At 40.7% G+C, this 21905-nt stretch overlaps 1 protein-coding gene across 1 annotated transcript; it reads left to right on the plus strand.

Moving 5' to 3' along the window:
• Window positions 1-12699: 12699 nt before the first annotated feature.
• On the plus strand, window positions 12700-20144 carry TMIGD1 (transmembrane and immunoglobulin domain containing 1; the record flags this gene model as incomplete). Its single annotated transcript, XM_008580935.1, has 4 exons — window positions 12700-12742; window positions 14513-14614; window positions 16423-16701; window positions 19866-20144. Coding segments are annotated over exons 2-4 (655 nt in total), but the record flags the coding sequence as incomplete, so codon positions are not given.
• Between the last annotated feature and the right edge of the window lie 1761 nt (window positions 20145-21905).

The following is a 21905-nucleotide window of genomic DNA, read 5'->3' on the forward strand; positions in this document are numbered from 1 at the left end:
GAAATGAAATTTTGCCATTTGCAGCAACATGGATGAACTTAGAGAAAATTATGTTAAGTGAAATAAGCCAGGTATGGAGAGAGAAATACCTCATGTCCTCACTCATAATTGGGAACTGAAAAAAAAAAAAAAAAAAGAAAGAAAGATACAATAATCACAATAATTCCTTGAACTTTCAAAAGGGGAGAACGGAACTGAGGCCACCAGAGGTAGGAAAAAGGGAAGGGAGAGGAAAGGCAGAAATTGGTGAAGGGGCACAAAAATGTTTACATTGTGTAATGATTAAAAAAAAAGAATTAAAAAAATTTTTCAAAGAAAGAAAAAAGAACAAAATATTTCTTTCCAAACTGATGAATTTTGTTTCTAAAGGCAGATAAAATACCAAAACTATAGCAACATCATTGATATCTATATTTCTTTAGTAAAACAAAGTTATAAATCCCTCTCTTGCTAAAAAGGTATAAATCTATTTACAAAGCTAACGATACATTTTACACTTGAAGAGAAAGCAACAAAAGTTCTTTATCTAATGACTCTAGGCTGTTGCAAATATTCAACAGCAAAAAACATGAAAGAGTCTGAGAATATACAGAAAAAGCCAAACTCAATTTCGCCGGTACTCAACAATCAACACAGAAGACTTCTATGACCAAGTGTGTGAGGGTTTTCGCACACACTCCAAGCAAGGAAGCAATTTTGCAGCAGTCATCAGCTGGGTGTCCTCTAATTCAATTCAGTTCTGACTCTATCGCTATCTACAGTGTCTACCTGGAGATAGTGTCAGATCCCACAGGTTGAGGTCTTGTTACCAGACTCAGGTCCAGCTGCCCGCCCCCTTGAGAAGGAAAGAAAAAAAACCTCGGAAGTCAAGTGGTTGGTGTTAGAAAAGCAGACGTATTCAGCTGAAGGAGATGGTAGGCTACCCCATCTCAAAGATTTACATTTACTGAGGGGTTTTAAGGGAGGGGCTGAGGGAATGGAATGTGGGAGGTGAAAAGCAGGAGAGGAGATGTGAGTTATGAGGGGCCCGTTGCTATGGGTCATGTACGAGGTCTCGTCAAGGCCTCATCTGGTTTCTGTTCTCATCTTCGCTGTTATCTCAGGACCCTGCAAGATTTTGATTTGTGCCGGTGTGCTTGGCTAGTGCCCAAGGTCAGCTTCAGTCGTTTGGCCTTGATTATTTCTCAAAACTCAACAGATCTCAAAGAAAGAACTGTTAGCTTTAGAGAGTACTAATTAGCTTCTCGGCCTTGTTTTCCTCCTTAGGGAAGGAGATAAGAAAGTCAGGGTATGGGAAGAAAGAATGGAAAGAAATCCTTTTTAAAATCCTCCCCACCTCTACAACCCAAGCAGTTTTAGGTCCTAACATGGCTTCAGTCCTCCTCACTCCAACAGTTTCAGTCCCCAAGACTGTCCCTCCCTACACCATTTCAGATGACAATTGCAAGCCCCAAGTTGTTTTACCTGTGCTTTTGACCCACTAGCTATAAATTGGGGTTCTATCAACTCTCTCCTAGGGTTGGATTAATTTGCAAGAGTGGCTCACGGAACTCAGGGAAACATTTACCTATGATACTGATGAACACCAGATAAAGAAATGGACAGGGCAAGGTATAGGGGAAGAGACAGGGAGTTTCCATGCCCTCTCCTGGTGCGCCACCTTGCAGGAGCCTTCATGAGTTCAGCTATCTGGAAGCTCATCTGAACTCTGTTCTTTTGGGTTTTTATGGAAGCTTCATTATGTAGGCATAATTGATTAAATCATTGGTAATCAACTTAACCTTCAGCCCTTATCCCCTGGAGATTGGGGAGTTGAACTGAAAAGTGCCAACCCTCCAATCATGCCTTGGTCTTTCCCATGACCAGCCCCTATCCTGAAACTACCTAGGGGCTGCCAGCTACCAGTCATCTCATTATCACACAAAAGAACACTTATCAGTTCGGATATTTCAAGGATTTTAGGAGTTGTATGCCAGGAAACAGGGACAGGACCAAATATATATTTCACAATATCACAAAGAGCAATTAAGATCATGTGCACATCCTAAAAGATATTACCCTTCACATGGGAAAGAAACAGCTGATGTGCTAGGTATAAATCAGCCTCTGGCATATGGGTGCCACATACATGAGAAAAATGTATAGTGATGTTTAATTCTATTTGTCATTGCAGACTCATGCTATGGGAGAGAGATTTTTCATCGGTAACAATTATTTTGTGAGAAAAATGTATGTTGGAGTCAGAATTGATGGAATCCAGGACATATGTTTAGCAAAGAAGGGTGTTACCATGGGAATAAAAGGCTGCACCTGAATGCCAAAGCACATTCTGCTTCACTCACCAGGAACAATTAGCAGACAACATGCACCCTGACCTTGAATCAGAGTTGAAGTTGGCAAATATAATCAGGGCACAACCACCGGTTATCTTTGCAGCGTGTTATGAGAAGAAACAGGCAGTGAATAGAAGACTGATTTTCTATATGAAGGCATATTGTTTATAAGGGTACTCCCACAAATTTTTGTAAATAAAGGAAATAACTTATAGTATTTCTTCATTGACACTCATAATGCCTGTAGAGGTGTTTCTCTATATTCAAGTGGATTATCTCAGCTCTGTAATTCCAATTCTTGCATGGCCTCAACCTATTACTTTGAGACTGGTAGAGCAACAGATTTTAAAATCTGAGAATGGGAATAAACTAGCAGAATTTCTTAAGATACAAACCTGTATTGGGCTGGCCAGTTAGCTCAGTTGTTAGAGTCCATGGTCAAGGGTTCAGATTGCTGTACTGGCCAGCCATAAAAAAATAAATAAATAAAGTGTGTTCAGACCTGTATTATTTATTGCTGCATAACAGGTTATCTCAAAATTTAGCAACTTAAAACAACAAGCATTTATTATCTCTCAGTTTTTGTGGGGCAGAAATCTGGGTGCTGGTTAGCTGTGTGACTGGCTCAGGGTCCTTCATGAGGTTGAAGCACTTCATGAGGTGAAGCCATCAGCTGGGGCTGCATTCATCTCAAGGCTTGACTGGAGAAAGATCCATTTCCAAGCTCACTCGAGTGGCTGTCAGCAGGTCTCAATCAGTCCTGCCTGTTGGCTGGAGATGTCAGTTCCTTGCCACGTGGGCATCTTCTCTCCTAGGGCATCTTACAACTTGGCAGCTGGCTTCCCCCAGAGCAAGTGAGCAAGACAGGACTAGCAAGATGGAAGCCACCATCTTTTTGTTACCTAATCTCAGAAGTAACATCCCATCACTTCTGTCCTGTTCTATTTGTTAGAAATGAGTTGTTAGGTCCAGCCCACACACAAGGAGATTACCCCGGGTAACGAATACTAGGAAGTGGGGATCATTGGAGCCCATCTCAGAGATTGCCTAACACAGTATCCACATCGCACTTGCATGGGTGTGGCTTTGCCTTGTCCAGGGTGCCACGAGATTTACCAGGTCTTGGTCAGTGAAATGCTCTAAGGCTCCTGAATCTGGCATGGCCTCATGGCCTGCATTCTCAGTTTCTCAGGGTTCTGTGCTCTGGTAGGCAGAAACCGACCAGCCATGGTAGGTGCTAGAGATGGGTGCAAGGTCTACGTTGGGTTCTAATTTAAAAGTCTGGTGTCCTTAGGTACACATCTATTACAGTGTTGGTGGATTCCCCCTGTGCCCTTCAGCTGGTGTGGCTCTTTGGTGGGGCAGGGCAAGTCTAAGACTGTTGTTCTTCCTTTCCCATGCCAGGGACAAAGGTTGCCATATCAGTCCTGGGCTGACTATCTCTGGACTTCTTAAGTATGAAAGAGAAAATAAATTTGCATTTTTATGTAAGCCATTTCTAGATTTTTCTGTTACTCCTAACGAACTCTAATTCTAACTAATGATGTAGCTTTGTTCAAGTCCAAATTCTAAACTTATGCAATTCAAATCCGGGCTTGCTGTCACCTGAGCTCCCCCACAGCTTCCAACCACAATACTTCCAGTGGGAGGTATCATCTCTAAAGTATAGAGCACAAGTTATATCAAACATTGCCAGGTTCCTGGTAATGGGTAAGGCCCTAGGATGTGTTGACCAGCTGTGTTCAGAGTATAGGCCATTCCGCAGAGAGCTGGATGTTCCTGCTGAACCACAGGAGTGGGGCTAGGGCAGAGGGTAGGTCCTTGGGGTTCTAGCAGGTGGCAGGAACTGAAGGAGGCTGTGGGGCCCTGAACCAAGTTTTCCTGCCATCTTCCTTGGGTGCTGCCTAAGTCCAAAGGCCTGGCAGGTACAAGACTACCAAGGTCAATTCCTGTCTAACTCAGATCCACAGAGCCAGCAGGTACTTTTCAGAACAAGGGGTGGGAGTGGCCAGGGCTGAGGAAGTGCAGATAAAAGGCAAAGGAAGCTGTCTGCTGGAAATAGGCAGGGAATAGACACAAACAAAAAAATCTGTATAAGGCACCAATGTGGACAGTGTTTGCGTTGTGTGTGCAGTGCCAGCCAGAGGCCCCTGGAAAACAAAGGACATGACTGTTTTCCTTCACGGTCTCTGCTCTGCAGTGTCAGTAACGTTCTCTAGTGAAACCCACACCAGGCTTATGCCAGGACTGCGCTCAGATCTCACTCTCCTTTTCAGAGCATGCCAAGGAAAATACTTGCTTCAGGACATACACAGAGGGCATTTCTGGGGTATTCTAAGCCGATCGTAGCAGGGAAGAATCCAAGGTGTCCACTAGTTTCTTCAGACCCAAGTATTCCTATTGTAAAATGCAAGTCCTGCCCTGTGGAAAGAGCAGGAGCTCTTTCCATTAGGGAATGGGAGATGATCAGCCAAAATCTGGACTGTGGATATTTTTTTCAAATGCCTCTGAACCAAATTTAACCTTAATTTCACAGACTAGCTAGGACTCATTCCATTGTCTTCAGTTTGTTCTCCCATATGCTGGCCAAAGAATGCTTCTAGTTCAAAATCCTTTTCCTAATGCCTATTTTAAAATATATTTCCCAAAACTAGCCAGAGGGACTCTGGCCAAGGATCCAGAAGGGGTCAGTGTGGGAGGCTCAGTGTGGAGTGGAAGGGCGTAGGCCCTCAAGTCAGGCAGACGTGCATGAAATCAGGACTCTCACGCTGGAATCTAAAGATACCATCTGTAGTTGTGGAGCAAGAAATAAAGGTGTGTGCATTACTTAGGGTTACAAAGGTGTAGCTGAGGAACTAAAAACATTGACAAAATCTTAAGGAAGCAGTTGGGGAGGTAAAAGGAAAATGCTACTGTACTGAATTCTTCCCTGTCATAGCAGAAGGTCAGTTAATAAATCACAAGAAATGATGGTATTTTCTCAACAAATATTTACGACGTGTCAAGCCCTGTTCTAGGCATTGAGGATACAGCCACAAAATAAACAAAACAAAGTCACTGCACTCATTATTCTAGTGATAAGCCTATTGGTTAAAGATAGAGATATTAAGGTAACTACCGAAAGAAAGAGTTAAAAGTCTTACAAGAGTTGCTTTGGGGAGCAGGTTTAGGAAAGTGGAGGGGAGAAGAGAAACAGAGCAAGAGATTGATTTCCTCAATAAGCCCTGCTATGCTATTTGATTTAAAATTTTCTTTATTTAAATTATTAACAAAATATTCTACCATTTACTAGCGGTATATCTTTGAATAGATTACCTAAGTTCCCTGGACCTCAGTTCTTTCATCTGGAAGTTGGGGATAATAATGTCTCCCTTAGAGACTATTTGACATGGGAGTACCTGACATGAAGTAGCCACGTAAATGTCAGTCCCCTCCTTTATGCCTCCCATATAGTATTTTTCAGCTCAAGGTCTTTCAGGCTAAGAAGTGACATCCATTGTTGAGTCTGGCCTGAGCAAGTCGCATGACTTCTCTTTGTTTTTGTCCATCTAACATAAAGATGATCATCTCAAATTTCCATGTATATTAGAGGAATGGGATTTATGTGGCGAGAACTCAGGAAGGGCTTTGAGTGTCTTGAAAGAACAATGGCCAAATTTTAACATGGTTACCATTTGAGTGATACTGTGTTGTTATGGTCTTTGCAGCTCACTTGTGGACAGATAGGGCAATCCATTGTCCTGACTATTATTGCCTCAGAAGGTTTCACAATCGGGTACTTAATCCCACAGGCACTGGGAGCCTCGTGACATAAGGGAAAGAACAATTGTGAATTCAAGAAAGAGAGAGATCACTGTCTGGGATCAGGATGTAATTAGTAGGAAAACACTAAATATGTCAGCATGACAGAGCAAGGTGTTTTGCTGAGATCCAAGCTGGCTATAAAGGGAAAGTGTACATATGTAAACAGGAAGAGTGCTTGCAGATTCTGTGGTGTGTGTACGAGTATTAGGGGTGAGATACAGGCAATGATGTACCAGTAAAAGTCAACAACCAGTTCTGGAGAGGAGAGACTTGATTTTTAGCAATTGCCAATTTCAATGGTGTAAATGCTCCCACTGTGACCCATTTCAAGCTACCAAGTTGAAGTCACTAAATGCAGAGTTGGGAAGAGATACAGTCAATTCTCACCAGTCAGTGCAAACGAGTTCCAGCACATTGCTGGTTGCTTTTCCAGCTTTCTTTCAAAAATGAAAAACCTCCCAGCTCCTTACACTCATCTGCTTCTAAAGTTGAGGATATTGCTTTAGCTTTTATGCTAACATCCATCCCTATCCCTCAAACAGAATTGTCATTCCACCCTGATTATTCCTTTGTAAAGTTTATAGTTCATCACAACTCAGAAATTCTGGAACTGTGGTTTCCTTACACCCACCCCCAAATCGACACAATGGTTGGCAAGACCATCTGTTTATTCAGTAATCAGCCAACAGGATGCTACGGGCCTGTCAGTCAACCACCCTGGCCCTAAAGATTTGGCAAACTCTTGCTGGCCAAGGAAAGCTCCAAGCAGGCAAGAGAAGGAGACTCCCTCACTTTTGGTGCCCATGTTTCTGGTTCTTCGGAAGTTAAGTGGCTGCCTGGGACTTTGGCACATGTATGAGTCTCTTCCACATCCCATAGGAAACCCTCTCTCATTAGTCTCCAGTAGGATTTCCCTTTGAAACACCCCTCCCCCACTTTCCTTTCCTCTGAAATCCTGTATCCTGGAGGCAGACAGGGCTAGATCCAGGCCCTATGCATCTAATGTTTATTATATATTTTGGGTAAAGGGGCTTCTTTAAAGAAAAGAATACAAAATTACAAATATAAAGTGACCAGGGTCAGTGCCTTTAGAATGAGCCTGTGCAAATGAGGGTCCCTGAAGCTCAAGCTTCATTAGCTTCCAGTAAATATGCCCCTGGAGCTAGACTGTACTCAGAAGGAAACGGGATGTTTGCCTGGTAATGGTGGGTGGTGGAATGTCCTGCATTTTTTTCCTTTTGGATGAGGAAGAAGCTTTAGAACCTTGTTTCCACTTGAACACTCTGCCTTCAAGACTGATACTGAAGGATATCGTCCACCTTCTTCTAAGGAAAGCATTTTATTCTGCGTCACTCCTGCTGTATCACATGGCCACTCCCCCACTACCTGGTACAGAATATCCCAGTTATGCCTATAACAGGCAGAGACCTGCTCCGAGGAAATATGTTCTCTAACTCCTAGCAAAGTCTAACTCCAGAATGACTGGATGAGAAGGGACCTCTAGTGGTCAATTGCAAAGGTCACATCACTGCTACCTTCTACCTATTCTCTTAGAGGTGTCCTGGCCTGTCAACTCTGGGTTGTTAGTTCCAAGGGGGTAGTAATCTGGGGAAATAAAAACCCATCAATACAGTTTCCCACTTGCTGTCAGTCTGGAGGCAGGGGGCTTCGGGGGAAAGGGCACCGTTTTGGGGGAGCATTTGCACTTGGGTTATTGTCTTACTTTTATCATCTTCACCCTGGGTAACTTGGGTTACTACCTGAGTTTCCTCACCTGTAAATTGGTGGTAATCAGAGGTACCTTGTAAGTGGATATGAGGATTGAATGATAAAGCATGTGTAAAGGGCTTGGCATGCAAGAGGTACTCAGTAAAACTTTCTTACTCCTCCACTCAAATTAAAAATTCACAGAGGGCAAAGAAGGGAAGAGAATATAGGATAGATCAGAGGAATTTTGGGTTTTGATATAGGTAGGTTGTGGAGGGTAGGATGGTGTCTTAGTCCATTCTGGCTAAGGTGAGATCTTCTCCCCAGAAAAACACACATATGTGTGTGCACACACACATATACACACACACATATTTTTGCCTATGATTTCAGCAGTTTCACTGACACTCCAAAGCTTGTCCATAGTGGTTCAAGAAGCCAAATTGAGAAACTCTGATGTAAGACATTTGGAAAAGGATGCAGTGTGGCAGTAAGGAATCTTGAATGGATTCTGATCCCTGATCTGCCACTAAATAGTTGTGTCACTTTGGACACGTCCCTTTACCTCTCTGAACTTCATTTCCTCACCTGTTAACAAAAGCAAGGGCTAGGCAGATGTAGAATTGCCATATAAAAGACAAAATGCCTAACTAAATTTGAATTTCAGAGAAGCAATGATTTAAAAAAAAATATCGGTATGTACTAAATATTGGCTTTTTGATGAATTAGCACATAGTAGTTGCACAGGACATAATTATACAAAATAAGCATTCATTATTTACCTGAAATTTAAATTTTTATTTGCTAAATCTGGTAACCGTAGACAGGTGGCCTTTCAAGTCTTGCTTTAAGGTCTAAGATTTTTGGTGATGGAGGAATCCTAATGTGGGGTATGGTAAGTTAGAGAGCACCGTTGGTCACTGTTTAGGCTGGAAATTCAAGTCCCATGAACAATTTAAGCAGTTTAACGGATGCCACTGCTGTGTTGGATTCTGGATGGAAAAGGGAACACATTGGGTCCCTGCATTGGTCAAAGAACCATTCTATCATTGCTAGGCTGTGACTGCCGGGTTTCTAGAATTTCTGTCACCCTAAAACCTTCAATGGCATTCCCAGTGTCCTGGCAGGATGACCCTGTTGGCCTGCAACCTGCGACCCTCTGGCCATTTGCTGAGTTGCTGTCTCCATCACATCAAGTCTGGTTACAAGGATATGAAGGCTGTGGCTTCGAAGGCCTGTGGGGATGGCACTGTTCAGCAGTCAGCAGCACTGCCCCTCAGGCCTCTCCTGCATGCTGGTTGCTTGTTTCTGTCTCCTGTTCTTCACTGTCAAATGACAGAAAGTACTATGAGGCCTGGGCACCTGCAGGGCCAGTCTCTCACAGGGGAGCCCTGTGTGCACATCCCCGTCCCGGGTGGGGCACCCAACTTGCATCTCTAACTTATCTCAGAGTGGGCATCCTCCCCCCTCCATTTCTTTCTTCCTTTGGCTAATGTTTCTTGAGTATCCACCATGCCCTGGTGCTGTGCTAGATACTTCCCCCTAGCTGAGGGCCTTTCACCTTTACCACCTTGGTCAACACCTAGTCCCATAGTCTGGTTCTCAAGGTAAGATTCACAAACCACTGCATCAGAGTTACCCGGGAGGCTTGTTAGAAATGAGATTCTTCAGTCTCACCAGAACTGATGAAGGAAAGGTGCCAGGAGACTCCTCCAGGTGATTCTTATACTCACCCTAATCAGAAAGGCACGGCCGCTGGCTCCTGGATTCCCTTCTTTATTACCTTTCCTGAAGGTGATAGGCCTGGGAATGTGGAACAGATTGGTCTCTACTCCCAGGAATTTTCAGACTCAAGCCTGCCTCTCCTCTTTCCTTCTGAGCCCAAGCTACTTGGGAAATCTGTGGAGTATTGGACTCTGTTAATACTTCAAACCAGCAAGCTACTTAGGCTTAATGGTTAACTAAATTACCTATGGAAAAATGGCTTAATGGCTTAATTACTTATAGAAAAACAACTTCTCCCCTCTGTCAGTTCTAGGAAAGAATGTTCCAGGGATTTATATGACCTTAGACAAGTCACAACACTTCGCTGACACTCCAGAAGGGGTGCCATGATACCATTTTTCTTATCTGAAATCCCTCCTCAACACCTAAGGGCATTCTGTGTGGCTCCTGAACATCTTTAACTTTCCATTCTAGAATGGAAGATCCCAGAAGGCCTAGAGCTTTGTTTGACTCATCTACATATCTCCCAGGGTACCCAGTTAATGTTGTGGAGATCAGGTAGCACCATTCATTTTGTAGACATCATACCTTTGTCGAGTTATTACAACAATTTTCCACAGATGGCAGTAGAGTGACGTGAGAAGCCATCTTTTCCTAATTCATGACAAAGCCACCATATTGGCTTGGGTAGGATTGGCATCCCCAATACTTAGAATACTCAGCACATAGTAGATCCTCAGTAAATATCTGCTAAATACATTTTCCCAACATTTTAATCATGAAAAATGTCAAACACACAAAAAGTCGAAAGAATAGTACAATGAAGATCTATATACCCCTGTCTAGATTCAGCAAATGTCACCATTGGCTGTGTTGTCATTCCTCAGCATCTGTGGGGAATTGGTTCCAGGACCTCCCGTGGACACCAAAATCTGAGGATGCTGAAGTCCCTGATATCAAATGGGATACTATTTGCATATAACTTCCATATACTTAAATCATCTCTAGATTACTTATAATACCTAATACAATGTAAATGCTTTGTAAATAATTGTTATACTGTATTGTTTATGGAATAATGACAAAAAAAAAAGCCTGTAATGTTTAGTAAAGATGCAATTTTTTCCCTGAATATTCTTTTTTTGAAGGTGCTGTTGTTGACCATGATGGATATTTTTGATCTGAGACTGAATCCATGGGCTGTGGAACCCATGGATATGGAGGGCCAACTGTATTTGTGTATATGTGTTTGTGTGTGTGTATTTATTTATTTTTGCTGAGTCATTTGAAAGTTAGCTGCAATCATCATGACACTTAACCCATAAATATCTCAGCAGGCATCTCCTGAGAATGAGGACATTCTCCTACATAACTGCAATACCATTATCACGCCTAAGAATAATTAACCATTATTTCCTAATATCAACTAATATGCAGTTATAGAAATTGCTGTTGGTGCCCTACCCACATGCCCTTGGCCTACCTAGAGGTTACCTGCAAAAAGTTCCCAGTTAGTACGTGACTTCCTAGGTGTCTTTGCCCAGACATTCTTGGCTGGTTTGAGAGACACACTCCACCCTCACAGCACAGGCTGGAGGTGCTAGGGAGTCAACACCTCAGCCAATGATGGAGAGAAGTTGGTGGATAAATACCCAAGCTTTTCCCCCATCACGAGTTGATTCTGACATGTATTCCACAGAAACTTGCTGTAAAAGTTGAAAGAATCCGCAGTGACAGTGGCCTGCAGCAGTGACCTGTTCATTAACATTCCTTTGTTAGTTTTCCTCCCTTCCCTATCTCACTTCCTTACTGTACTTCCTAAACCACATTTAAATAAACTACTTGCACCCAAAGCTTTGTCTCAGGGTTTGTTTTGGATGGACCCAGAACAAGACAACAGTCCATTGCTAAACTTGTTTAAAAATGATAATCATAAAACACATCGCTTTGGGGTCCATAGAGAAGCAAACTCAAAACCTGATTAGGTGGTGCTTGTAACCCAGCCAATAGAAACCGCTCTTGGTTATGATGCTTACTTGAAAAAAATGCTATCTTGAGGCTATGTGTATTTATTATGCCTTATCCAGGCTATATTAATACTACTAATAATAGCTGTGGTTACTAAGAGCATACTGTGTGGCAGCTTTACATGCTTCATTTCATCCTCACAGTGACTCTGTAGGGAGAGTAGTATTATTATTCCCATTGTATTGATGAAGAACCTGAGGCTCATAAAGGTGAAATAACTTTTCAAAGTCACACAGGTAGTAAGAGGCAGATCTCTGGTGTGCTTTACTAATGTGTTAAAACATGGGGATAGGGGCCGGCCCGGTGGCGCACTGGATAGTGCGCCGCTTGGGAAGCTCGGCGGCGCTCCCGTCCGAGGGGTCGGATCCCACATACAGACCGGTTCCTGCTCACTGGCTGAGCGAGGCGTGGGAGCAACACCGAGGCTTGCAATCCTGTTGCTGGTCCCCGGTCTGGTACGGGGGCGACACTGAGGGTTGTGATCCGTTGCCGGACACGGAAGAAAGACAAAAGACAAAAAAAAAAAAAAAAAAAAACATGTAAATATTGTTCTTTTTTTTGTTTAAATGAGAACAATAGCACTTGGCACATAAAATTTGTATTATTAACAATGCCATAAATATATGTATTTTTTACCAATTAAAAAAAAGTTATCCCCAATTGCTAATTCTTGAATGTTTAATGCAAGGTAAGAGTCTTGGGTTACTAGTGGTGAGTAATACTTTTCCAGCATTACTTGAGTTGTGTGGAATCTTCCAGTGCAAGTCAAGTCCCCAGGCTCTCAGATTACCAAAGCACAGTCATCTAACTTGAATATGACAATGTTCAGTGAGATATGCTACAAATTTTTACACAAGTTCAGGCTTTCTTGGAATAATACATCCTTGTTAGTAATATCTGGCCCCACCTAGTAACCTAGGTACACATAAAAACTTAGACCTTAAGAGGATGTCTTTCCCAATTACTGTCTTCTCTAAGAATCCATAAAGAGAAACAGACTTTGAACCCAATCTATCTTCTTTACTTGATCCTACTGTCATAAAGTGTTCAAATTCAAGTATTATAAAGGATAGTAACAGGGAAAGAATTCATGATTCCCAGACAGAAGAACAGGCCCAAGAAGTCAGCTTTTTAGAGCTCAGCAGGTAAGTGGTCAGACTGTCCCATATAGAAAGTAGATAGTTATGAAAATTAAAAATGGGTCAAATGAGGGAAATTTACTTTAAAAAGTTGCTATCTTGGTGGCGGGGAAGGAAAGAGAAGACATTAATTCTCCCCCTTGATTGGATGGGATCAGGTCTGCCAAGAAGCCCACACTCAATGTTTTCATTGAGCACCTACAGTGGAGAGTTCTTGAGAAAACTCTATTAATGAATTCTGAAATCATCACTGTTGCAACACTGTGATTGAAATCTTTTTAGAAAAAATTTAAAATTACAAAAGAATCAATATTAGTACTTATTTAATTGCATCTTATTAAAAGATTGATACAAGCTTGCCAGCCAAAAAGGGTGAGCCTGGCAGGAATGACACTTGCTCCTGTCAAGACAGGCCTGGGACAGGGGAGGAGTTGAGCAGGCCCACAGAAGTCCTAGGTATGTTCCAGCTCTTGAAAGCTAATACTTGAGCTAAGGGGACAAAACTCCAAGTTACTCAGGTCCATAGAGTGGCCAGGGACTGGAAGGGATTAACAACAACTTCTTAAAGGGTGTGAATATTAATCTAGGCAGTAGGGTGGTTAAAAGAGTGCTCTTGGGAATACTGAGTTCAAATCCTAACTCTGACATTTACCGTCTTTGGGATCTTGGGCAAATTACATAATTTCTCTAAACCTCAAAGGTGGTGTGAGGCTTAATTGTGATTGAAATAATGTGTGTAAAGTGTTCAGCACAGTGCCTGTTGCACAAAAAGCATTCCGTATGTGCTTCTACTATATTCATAGTAGTACTCTTGAAAGAAGATAATGGATGTATGTTTTTCTCAGATGCAAGTGGAGAATATCTTGGGGACAGAGATGGTAGGAACAAAAGCACAGAAAAAGAGAGAAAAGAGGCCTTTATTATCTATTATTTTTAGCCCATACTGGGTCGGGGGAAGGAGAATTATAAAGGGGAGATTGATAGAGGGGTAGGGGAAAGCAGAGTTTAACATGGTTTAAAACTAGAGGCCATGTTTTGATTGAGTCTTTTCTAAACACACACATTTAAATCTATGGGATTTGGAATAGTCTCTATTATTATCATCAGAGAACAACTTTACAAAAATGACCTAAGAGAGGCTTTTATTTATTTTATTTATTTTTTTTCCTTTTTTGTCTTTTCTCGTGTCCGGCAATGGACCGCAACCCTCAGTGTCGCGCCCGTACCGGACCGGGACCGGCAACGGGATCGCAACCCTCGGTGTTGCTCCCACACCTCGCTCAGCCAGTGAGCGGGAACCGGTCTGTATGTGGGATCCGAACCCTCGGTGGGAGCGCCACCGTGCTCCCAAGCGGCGCACTGTAGCAGTGCGCCACCGGGCCGGCCCTAAGAGAGGCTTTTAAAACAAGAATTACTTTGTTCAGTAAGGATCATCTGAGAATAAAGCAAGTTTCATTTCTCCTTCTGTTAAAATAACATTCCATCAATTTCTGTAAGGAAGAGTTGTTTTATCTTCCCAGGGATGCTCTAAAGCAGCCCTATATCTTATAGCCTATTTCCTTGTGGTTTTCTTCTTGTTGCCTTAAAGAAAAAGTCCTTAATACTAAAAGTACTTTGAACTTAGAACACGTTTGTTTAATTAAAAACTAGAGGTAGTACCGTTAGAGCTGGGATGACTCATCTGGGACTTTATTTTAAGTGCATAATACGGGGAAGGTTTATAAATTGATTGTAGACCAAAGTACAGAACCAACTGCATTCTTTTTCCCCTGGCAGATCTGATGAATTTATTAAAGATGGCATGGAAGAGCATTGGTATAATGCAAATGTGCAGATTTCTTCTCTTAGTGATTTTATTTCTGCCACATGAGATGACAAGTAAGTCTTTTGGCCTCTTTTTAGATAAAGAATAATTTCAGATTAAAAAATGATCAATGGGCATTGGGTACCTCCTTAAATTTCAAATTAGAATGACTATATAGTTGGTATGGCTCAGAATATAGGAGTCAGATAACATAATAAAAGTGAAAAAATATTGTTTTTATGGTTCTGATATGACAAGACCAAGGTGAAGCACTGTATTCTCTCCAGAGCCACAGCCAGAATTTTCCTACATCTTAATTAGCATTTCATTACTAATCTTACCCAAAATAATCTTGTTTAATTGAACATACCACTTACACAAAAACTTTCTTATATTCGCTCCCCACCTCCATCTGGAAGTAGCTTCCACCCTCCTTCCCTGACTTAAAAAAATAATACATAGTCATTGTGAAATAAATTAGGCAATCCACGTAAGAAAAAAGAAAACTAAAAATCCCCTCAAATTCCATCATCCAGAGATAACCACTCAACATTTTGGTGTATAGTCTTCCAGATTAAAAAAAAAACACTAGGCAGCAATCCCATTATCTTTACCAGTAGCTTATGCTTTTTAAACAAAAAATTAATGTGTTTACAGAATATATTAAGAAATGTTATCTGGGAGTTTGTGGCAGCTAAAGTTCTTTTTACTTTTTGTTACTTACTTCTGAACCAGGAAAATAAAAATTGAAATTCAGATATATTACTATACAATGAATGGATTCCTAAATACCAAAGCTGAAAAATAAACTGCTATATATCCTGATCACCTATCCCACAAAAACTTGTCTACTCCACAAACCACAACTATTTAAATATATTTTTATTTTACTACACTGCCAAAACAGTATTAAAACATCAGAAATGAAAGACCCAATTTGTCCATAATCCTATCATCTAATCTGAAAACTGTTTTCAGATTAGTTTTTGCCCAGATACATATTCAATTTTGATACATTGAATTTTGTATCAAATTCAGATACAAATTATTGGAATTATTGGAGGAATTATTGGAGCTGTAATTTATATTCTGTCTTTTCTGCTAGGGTTCATATCTTAAATATCTTTCCATTTTGTTATAGTCCTTTCCTTTTTATTTCCCCATTTCCACTCCCTTGCTTTGCTACTTTCAACCCCTTAAATAAACAAATTAAGTCTGATAAGTATTTTTCCACTTTTCTCTATTTTTATCAATCTTATTCAATGTATATAGGATTTTTTCCCAAGACTTTTCCCCATTAACGAAAAAAAAATATATATATATATATACATACACACACCCACATACATACATAGATACATACATACACATATATATGAATGATTATATATGAAGGGCCTTCAAAAAGTTCATGGAAGGATTTGTATTATCTTTTAATTCAATTTTCCACGAAGTACCCTTGTATATATGTAAAATCATTTTGTACATACCAGCTTCTAACCCAGTTGTTCTCAAACTTCACTGCATGTTAGAATCATCTGGGTTTTTGTAAAAATATCCAATGCCCAGGTTGCACTCATGTCGATTACACAGATGTCTGGGGATGAGAGCCACCCATCAGTACTTTTAAAAAGCTCCCCAAGTGATTCCAATGTACAGAAAAATTTGGTAACTACCATTTTAAACTCTTTCTTTTTTCAGTTTATAATCATTTGTGACTCTTTTGCCTTGTAATATCATATAGATCAATATGACTATTTCTAATTGTTGAGAGTATATTTTGTTGGACCAATGTAAAATAATTTATTTAACTGATCCCCTATTGATGGATATCTAGGTTGTTCACTCTGTGTATCTTAATAGTTTCTTTCTATACTCCCAGGTTCTGTTTTAACTGTGAATGGTAACACTGAAAACTATACTCTGGACACCCAGAGAGGCTCGCATGAATCTCTGACATGTGCTGTTGAAAACCACACCAGTAATGAAGAACTTCTCTGGTACCGAGAAGAGCAGAGCGTGGATTTGAACTCTGAAAACAAAATCAACTCCAGCTCTGTCTGTGTCTATCCCATCAGTGAAGATGACGATGGAGTCAGCTTCACCTGCAAGCTGAAGAGGGATCAGACGGTGTCCATCTCAGTTGTGCTGAATGTTACATGTGAGTGAGGGGAAAAGAAACTGCTAGTCAGTCTGTAATGCCTGCATTGCATTAAGTGGTAGCTGAAATCTAGATCTCGATATTGCCAAATTGCCCAATTTATATTCCCACAAGAAAGCATGAGATCTCCTATTTTCCCACACCCTCCCAAGCACTGAGTATCCTCAGACTCTAAGAATTTGACAGCCTAATTTGAAATTTCATTTTCATTTTTTAAATTAAGAATGAAGGTGTTCACCTTTTCATAAATGTTTGGCTATTTATGTTTCTTCTCTGTGAAATGCCTGCTCCACCTTCAATCATTTTTTCTATTGCGTTATTTGCCTTAATTTGTACAAGGGCTTCATAAATTAAGAAAATTAGCCTTTTGTCATTTTGGATTGTAAGTATTTCTCCTATTTATTTCTGAAAATTCTTATAGCTATTTTTTGCCGTATTAAATTTGAGATGTTTATATATTTTTAAGTACCCATATTTTCCTTTGTGGTGTCTCGCTTTTTGTGCTCTACTTAGAAAGACCTCCACTGGGGATCTTTTCACATCACCTTAAAGCCCCAAAAGGTGAAGCTCTTCAATGGTTGGGTTCCGGGTATTGGTAACCCATGGGTGGAGCTATATAAGGTTAGAGGACCTTCAAATGATACCATGTAGGTGACCATGTGGGTTGTTCAGGTGGAAAGCAGGCTCTGCATGAGGGAGGTGTGGGTGATTGGTGAGAAGTGATACAAATAGGATGATGGTGTGGTATTGACTTGGAACCTAGTACTGAAAGTTAAAACCATTTGACCCAAATGAGCTCAGCCAATTTTTCTGTGAAAAATTGGTGCCATTGCTCCTGACATACAGGCGTGGAGAAAATGCTGAGGAACCCAGCTCTGGAAAATGCTGGCATTCTGCAGCTTGCTTTTCTAGAGTGAATCACTTGCATGTCCCCAAGCACAGAAGCTTTGTTTTTCATTTTCAATCAATCAATAAAATGTGATTTTTAGCAAGCTAGCTGTCTGCTGCTTTGATAGAATATAAGACTATCAGAGGACCCTGGAGTTCTTGTAATCCAGTCTTATAAAATGACAGATGAGGAAAATGAGGCCCAAATCACAGCTGGAACTGGGAAGAGAACACAAATCCCAGGATCCTAATTTAGTGCTTTTCCTACGGTACTTTTTTTTTTTTTTTTGGTGGTTTGCTCGTGTGGGATCTAAACCCTTGACCTTGATGTTACCAACACCTTGCCCTAACCAAGTGAACTAACCAGCCAGTCCCCCACAGGACCTTCTTAAGAGAGACATGGCAGAAATGCCAAAAATATGATTTGGTGGCTTAAAGAAATTATTTTGTTTTCTAGACTCAATTCACTTTTAAAATAATGTTCATTGCAACCTCCTAAATATTGCTGCCAAGAGTGTGTGGGTATATATATATATATATATATATATATATATATAAAACCAGTTGGTCAGTGATTCATACTGACAATAACTGACACAAACTCATCAATCAATATATCAAAATGAGCTTATAAAAAGTGTCAAGAATATCATGTACAATCCAGAGGAAGTATTATAAGTGTCGTAAATAGCAGATAAAGAACTAAATGGAAGCTTGATGGTATACTGTTTGGAGGAGGGTGTGGAGAAACAGGTTCTCTCATACATCATTGCTGAAAGTATAAATCGAGACCACCTCTTTTGCAATATTTATCAAAATTTAAAATGTGCCTATCCTACGACCCAGCGTTTCTCCTTCTAGATGTTAACCTTGGAGAAACAAAGCATACGTGCATAGAGAGACATGTACAGGGATGTTTATTGTAGCACAGTTTAACATTTAAAATGAAGACAACCTAATGCCCATTAAACTGAAACGATTAGAGTCATATATTATACTATAGTTCTCTATAAGCAATGAGCTAGATCTCTGTGGTTCAATATGGGTATATCTCAAAATCATGCATGTTATTGAGAGAATGAGGTCTTTTATGTAAACCCTTCCTGTGCTCCTAAAACAATGAATAATATATTTCCTGTGGGTACATTATATGTTTAAAAAGCTATTTTTAAAAAAAAGATCCGGAAGAATTTTCATCAAATTCATAGCAGTGGGAATCTCTGGGGAGTCAGAAAATGACCAGACTGGAGTCAAAGAAGTCTTTACCTTTATCTGAAATGTACTATTTGTTTAAAGGGGGATAGTCATATACAGTTTATATGTTTAAAATAATTTTACATAGTTACATAAAAAGGAATAACTAACAGGATCTATCCACAAGTAGGATTGTTCTACTTGGCAATTATGTTCTCTATTCTAGCAACTCCCTACATATCTGAATACCACATAACATCCTTGTTGGATATGGATACGGAATTTAAGCTCATTCCAAAGAGCAACAAAATGTCATTCTTCTGAGAGAGTTATTAATAGCACAGCCTACTCAGGGTCTAATTATTCAGTGTGCACATTACACAAGCTCCTTTTTTCTTCTTTCTCTGCCTCTACCTCTTTCCTACTTCCCACTCTTCAAACATTTAATTACTCTTCTTCACCTTTGCCAGAAAATGCAAGGGGCATGGAGTAGAGGAGAAAGTCAGCTCAGCCATTTCTCCCCCTAGATGTGGGAAAGCCTTGGTGGAGAGTGAGGGTTGGAATTATTTGGTGAAGATGAATAATGTGACTATCTAGTTTGACTATCTATAGGTCTACAACTGTCCTTATTGTGGAGGGAATAAGGAGTTGCTTACACAGAGGGATGAGAGGGAATTTCCCACCTTCCACAGATGCCAGAGTTGCCACAATTAGAACACCTCGTGGGAGGAAGACATTATTTCTAGAAGATCACTGAGGAAATATAAATTTGCATTGGTAAATACATGGTCAGGGCAGATGAACTTAGATAAAATGCAAAAATAGAGCATGCAAGTAGCTCCCCAAACCACGACCAGCACCACAATAATAGCTAGCACTACGGTAAATTCTTAACAGAGATTATCTCATTTAATCTTCACAGCCACTCATGAGGTAGGTGTTATTATCCCATCTTTTGGTTGAGGAAACTGAGGCCGTAGCTGTTAAGTAACTGTCTCAAAGTGGTAAGTCATGACTCTGACTTTGAGACATATGATCTACTGCTTATCTGCTAATGTTACCTAAATGCTTGAGTCTTACAGTTCCTCCTCTCCTAAGTGGAAACGACCTTCAAACAGTTGAGGAAGGCAGTAACGTGAAGTTGCTTTGCAATGTGAAATCCAACCCCCAGGCTCTAATGATGTGGTATAAGAACAGTAACATCCTGAATTTAGAGAAAGATCGTCACGAAATCCAACAGACGAGTGAGTCTTTTCAGCTGTCAATCACCAAAGTCGAAAAATCTGACAACGGAACCTACAACTGTATTGCAATTTCAACTCTGCAAACGGAGACCATGGACTTTCACCTGATTGTTACAGGTAACTCTCTTTTTTAATACCTAGCACAGTGCAAAACTCAGAATAGATGCTCAGTAGATATTTTTGGTGACAACAAATTATGATGAAAATTATGATTAGTAGCTAGGATTTTCTCTGGAGAACAATCCCCGTCCAAGAATTTTCCATTAAGAATTCTAATTCATTCTTTTGGGGGAATTATGTCCATTCCATATAAGACACTGTTGTTTGAGTAAAGGTCCTTTTCTAGAACCAAGTGTAGAAAATTCTGGTTGGCTTTTAGGGAAGAGTATTTCCATGAATTCTCCTGGGTAACAAGGTGTGTAGGAACTGTACCTTTGAGTTCTCAGCCTAATGGCAAACAGAAGAGAAGTCAGAAACATACAAAGAAGAAAGATGCTGACAAGATATAAATGGATCTCTAAAGTCACTCCTAACTTTGAAATTCTAACCTGTAGGTTAATCAGAAGAGGAAGTGGGGAAAAATCCAAAACAAAGCTCCTTCTCTTGGCTTCATGCTTCATCTGCTCACATTTCTTGCTCATGCAAAAAGAGAAAGTGAACTACCTGGTGTAGCACATGCAGAAAATGCTCATGCACGCATTTTCTGGTCTTGGGCCAGTATGTGAGGAGCAGCCAAATAAGCTGAGGTTCCTATATATTGTTAGAACATTATTCACTTTGTCATTTGCCTCCCTGTACCTACTCATTGCCATTCTTGCCCATTCCCAGGATGCCAGCTGAATCCCTGCCAGACATGTTGGACTGATGTAATCAAAGGACATCTTATTTCCTCCCCCTTGGGGGGTCTGGGACATGAACAAAAAATCTGGTGGGGAGGAAGGGTTGCTGTTGGTAGAATGCCCATCACTGTGATTACTGGCATGTTCAGTAATTTGTCCTACAGAGCATTGACAGTATGCCCAGGGCCACTTGCCTTAAAAACCAAACCCACAAATAATTTTAGTACTCATGGGATAGAAAGCAGTGAAACAGCTTGTGGCTATTAACTTCCCCCCAGGTTCACAAAAGCATGGTAGGGTGGGCCTCATGCCATGCCATCCTAACTGGTTGTGAAGACCACACTTGGAGACTAGGAAATTATATTATCCCTCTCAGTTAAGAAGAAACCATAATTGCTCTATGTCACATGAAAAAAAATATATAGCTTGTATAGTGATCAGGATGCCAGCTTGGTAAATTGGCTTTCAGGTGGGCAGAAACTTGTTTTGGGTGGAGCTCATCCAAACCAACTTATTTTTCTTATTTCATCCTGCTTTTTTACTTCACTGGCTGTTGGCTGCCTTTGTAGCGTAAGCGCTCTGCTTCTGGTGCTCAGGCTAAATCCTGAGTTTTCCATGAGCCTCTCCCCACTTCACCGCTCAGTGGGGTAGGTTCTAAATGAGGCCACGCAGAGCTGGAAATGACATCATGGATCTTGAGCACAGGATTTAGCCCACGTGTTGGAATTATTTTATCATAATGAATATGGAGGAAAAAATGTCAGGTCTGGTTACAAATGAGAGTGTGAAACAGGACAAGAGGAGAGAGGTGCTGTTAGTTACACTTGCCAAAGTCACCTTCAGTGGAAACTTGGAATCCCAAGTGAGCCAATGGGTCAGGCAGTTTGTTTCAGCTTGTGATGTGGTGAAAGCTGTCATACGTGGCTCGGTAAAGCTATTCCAGCCCGTGACTGAATTATGATTTCTTTTCCTAATTGTCCCACCTTGGCTTTCCCTTCATTTTGACATCTTTCCTTGGCACACAAGTGGAGGGGCTTCC

The sequence above is a fragment of the Galeopterus variegatus genome, unplaced genomic scaffold, assembly GCF_000696425.1.
Source record: "Galeopterus variegatus unplaced genomic scaffold, G_variegatus-3.0.2 Scaffold2207, whole genome shotgun sequence".
NCBI lineage: Eukaryota > Metazoa > Chordata > Mammalia > Dermoptera > Cynocephalidae > Galeopterus > Galeopterus variegatus.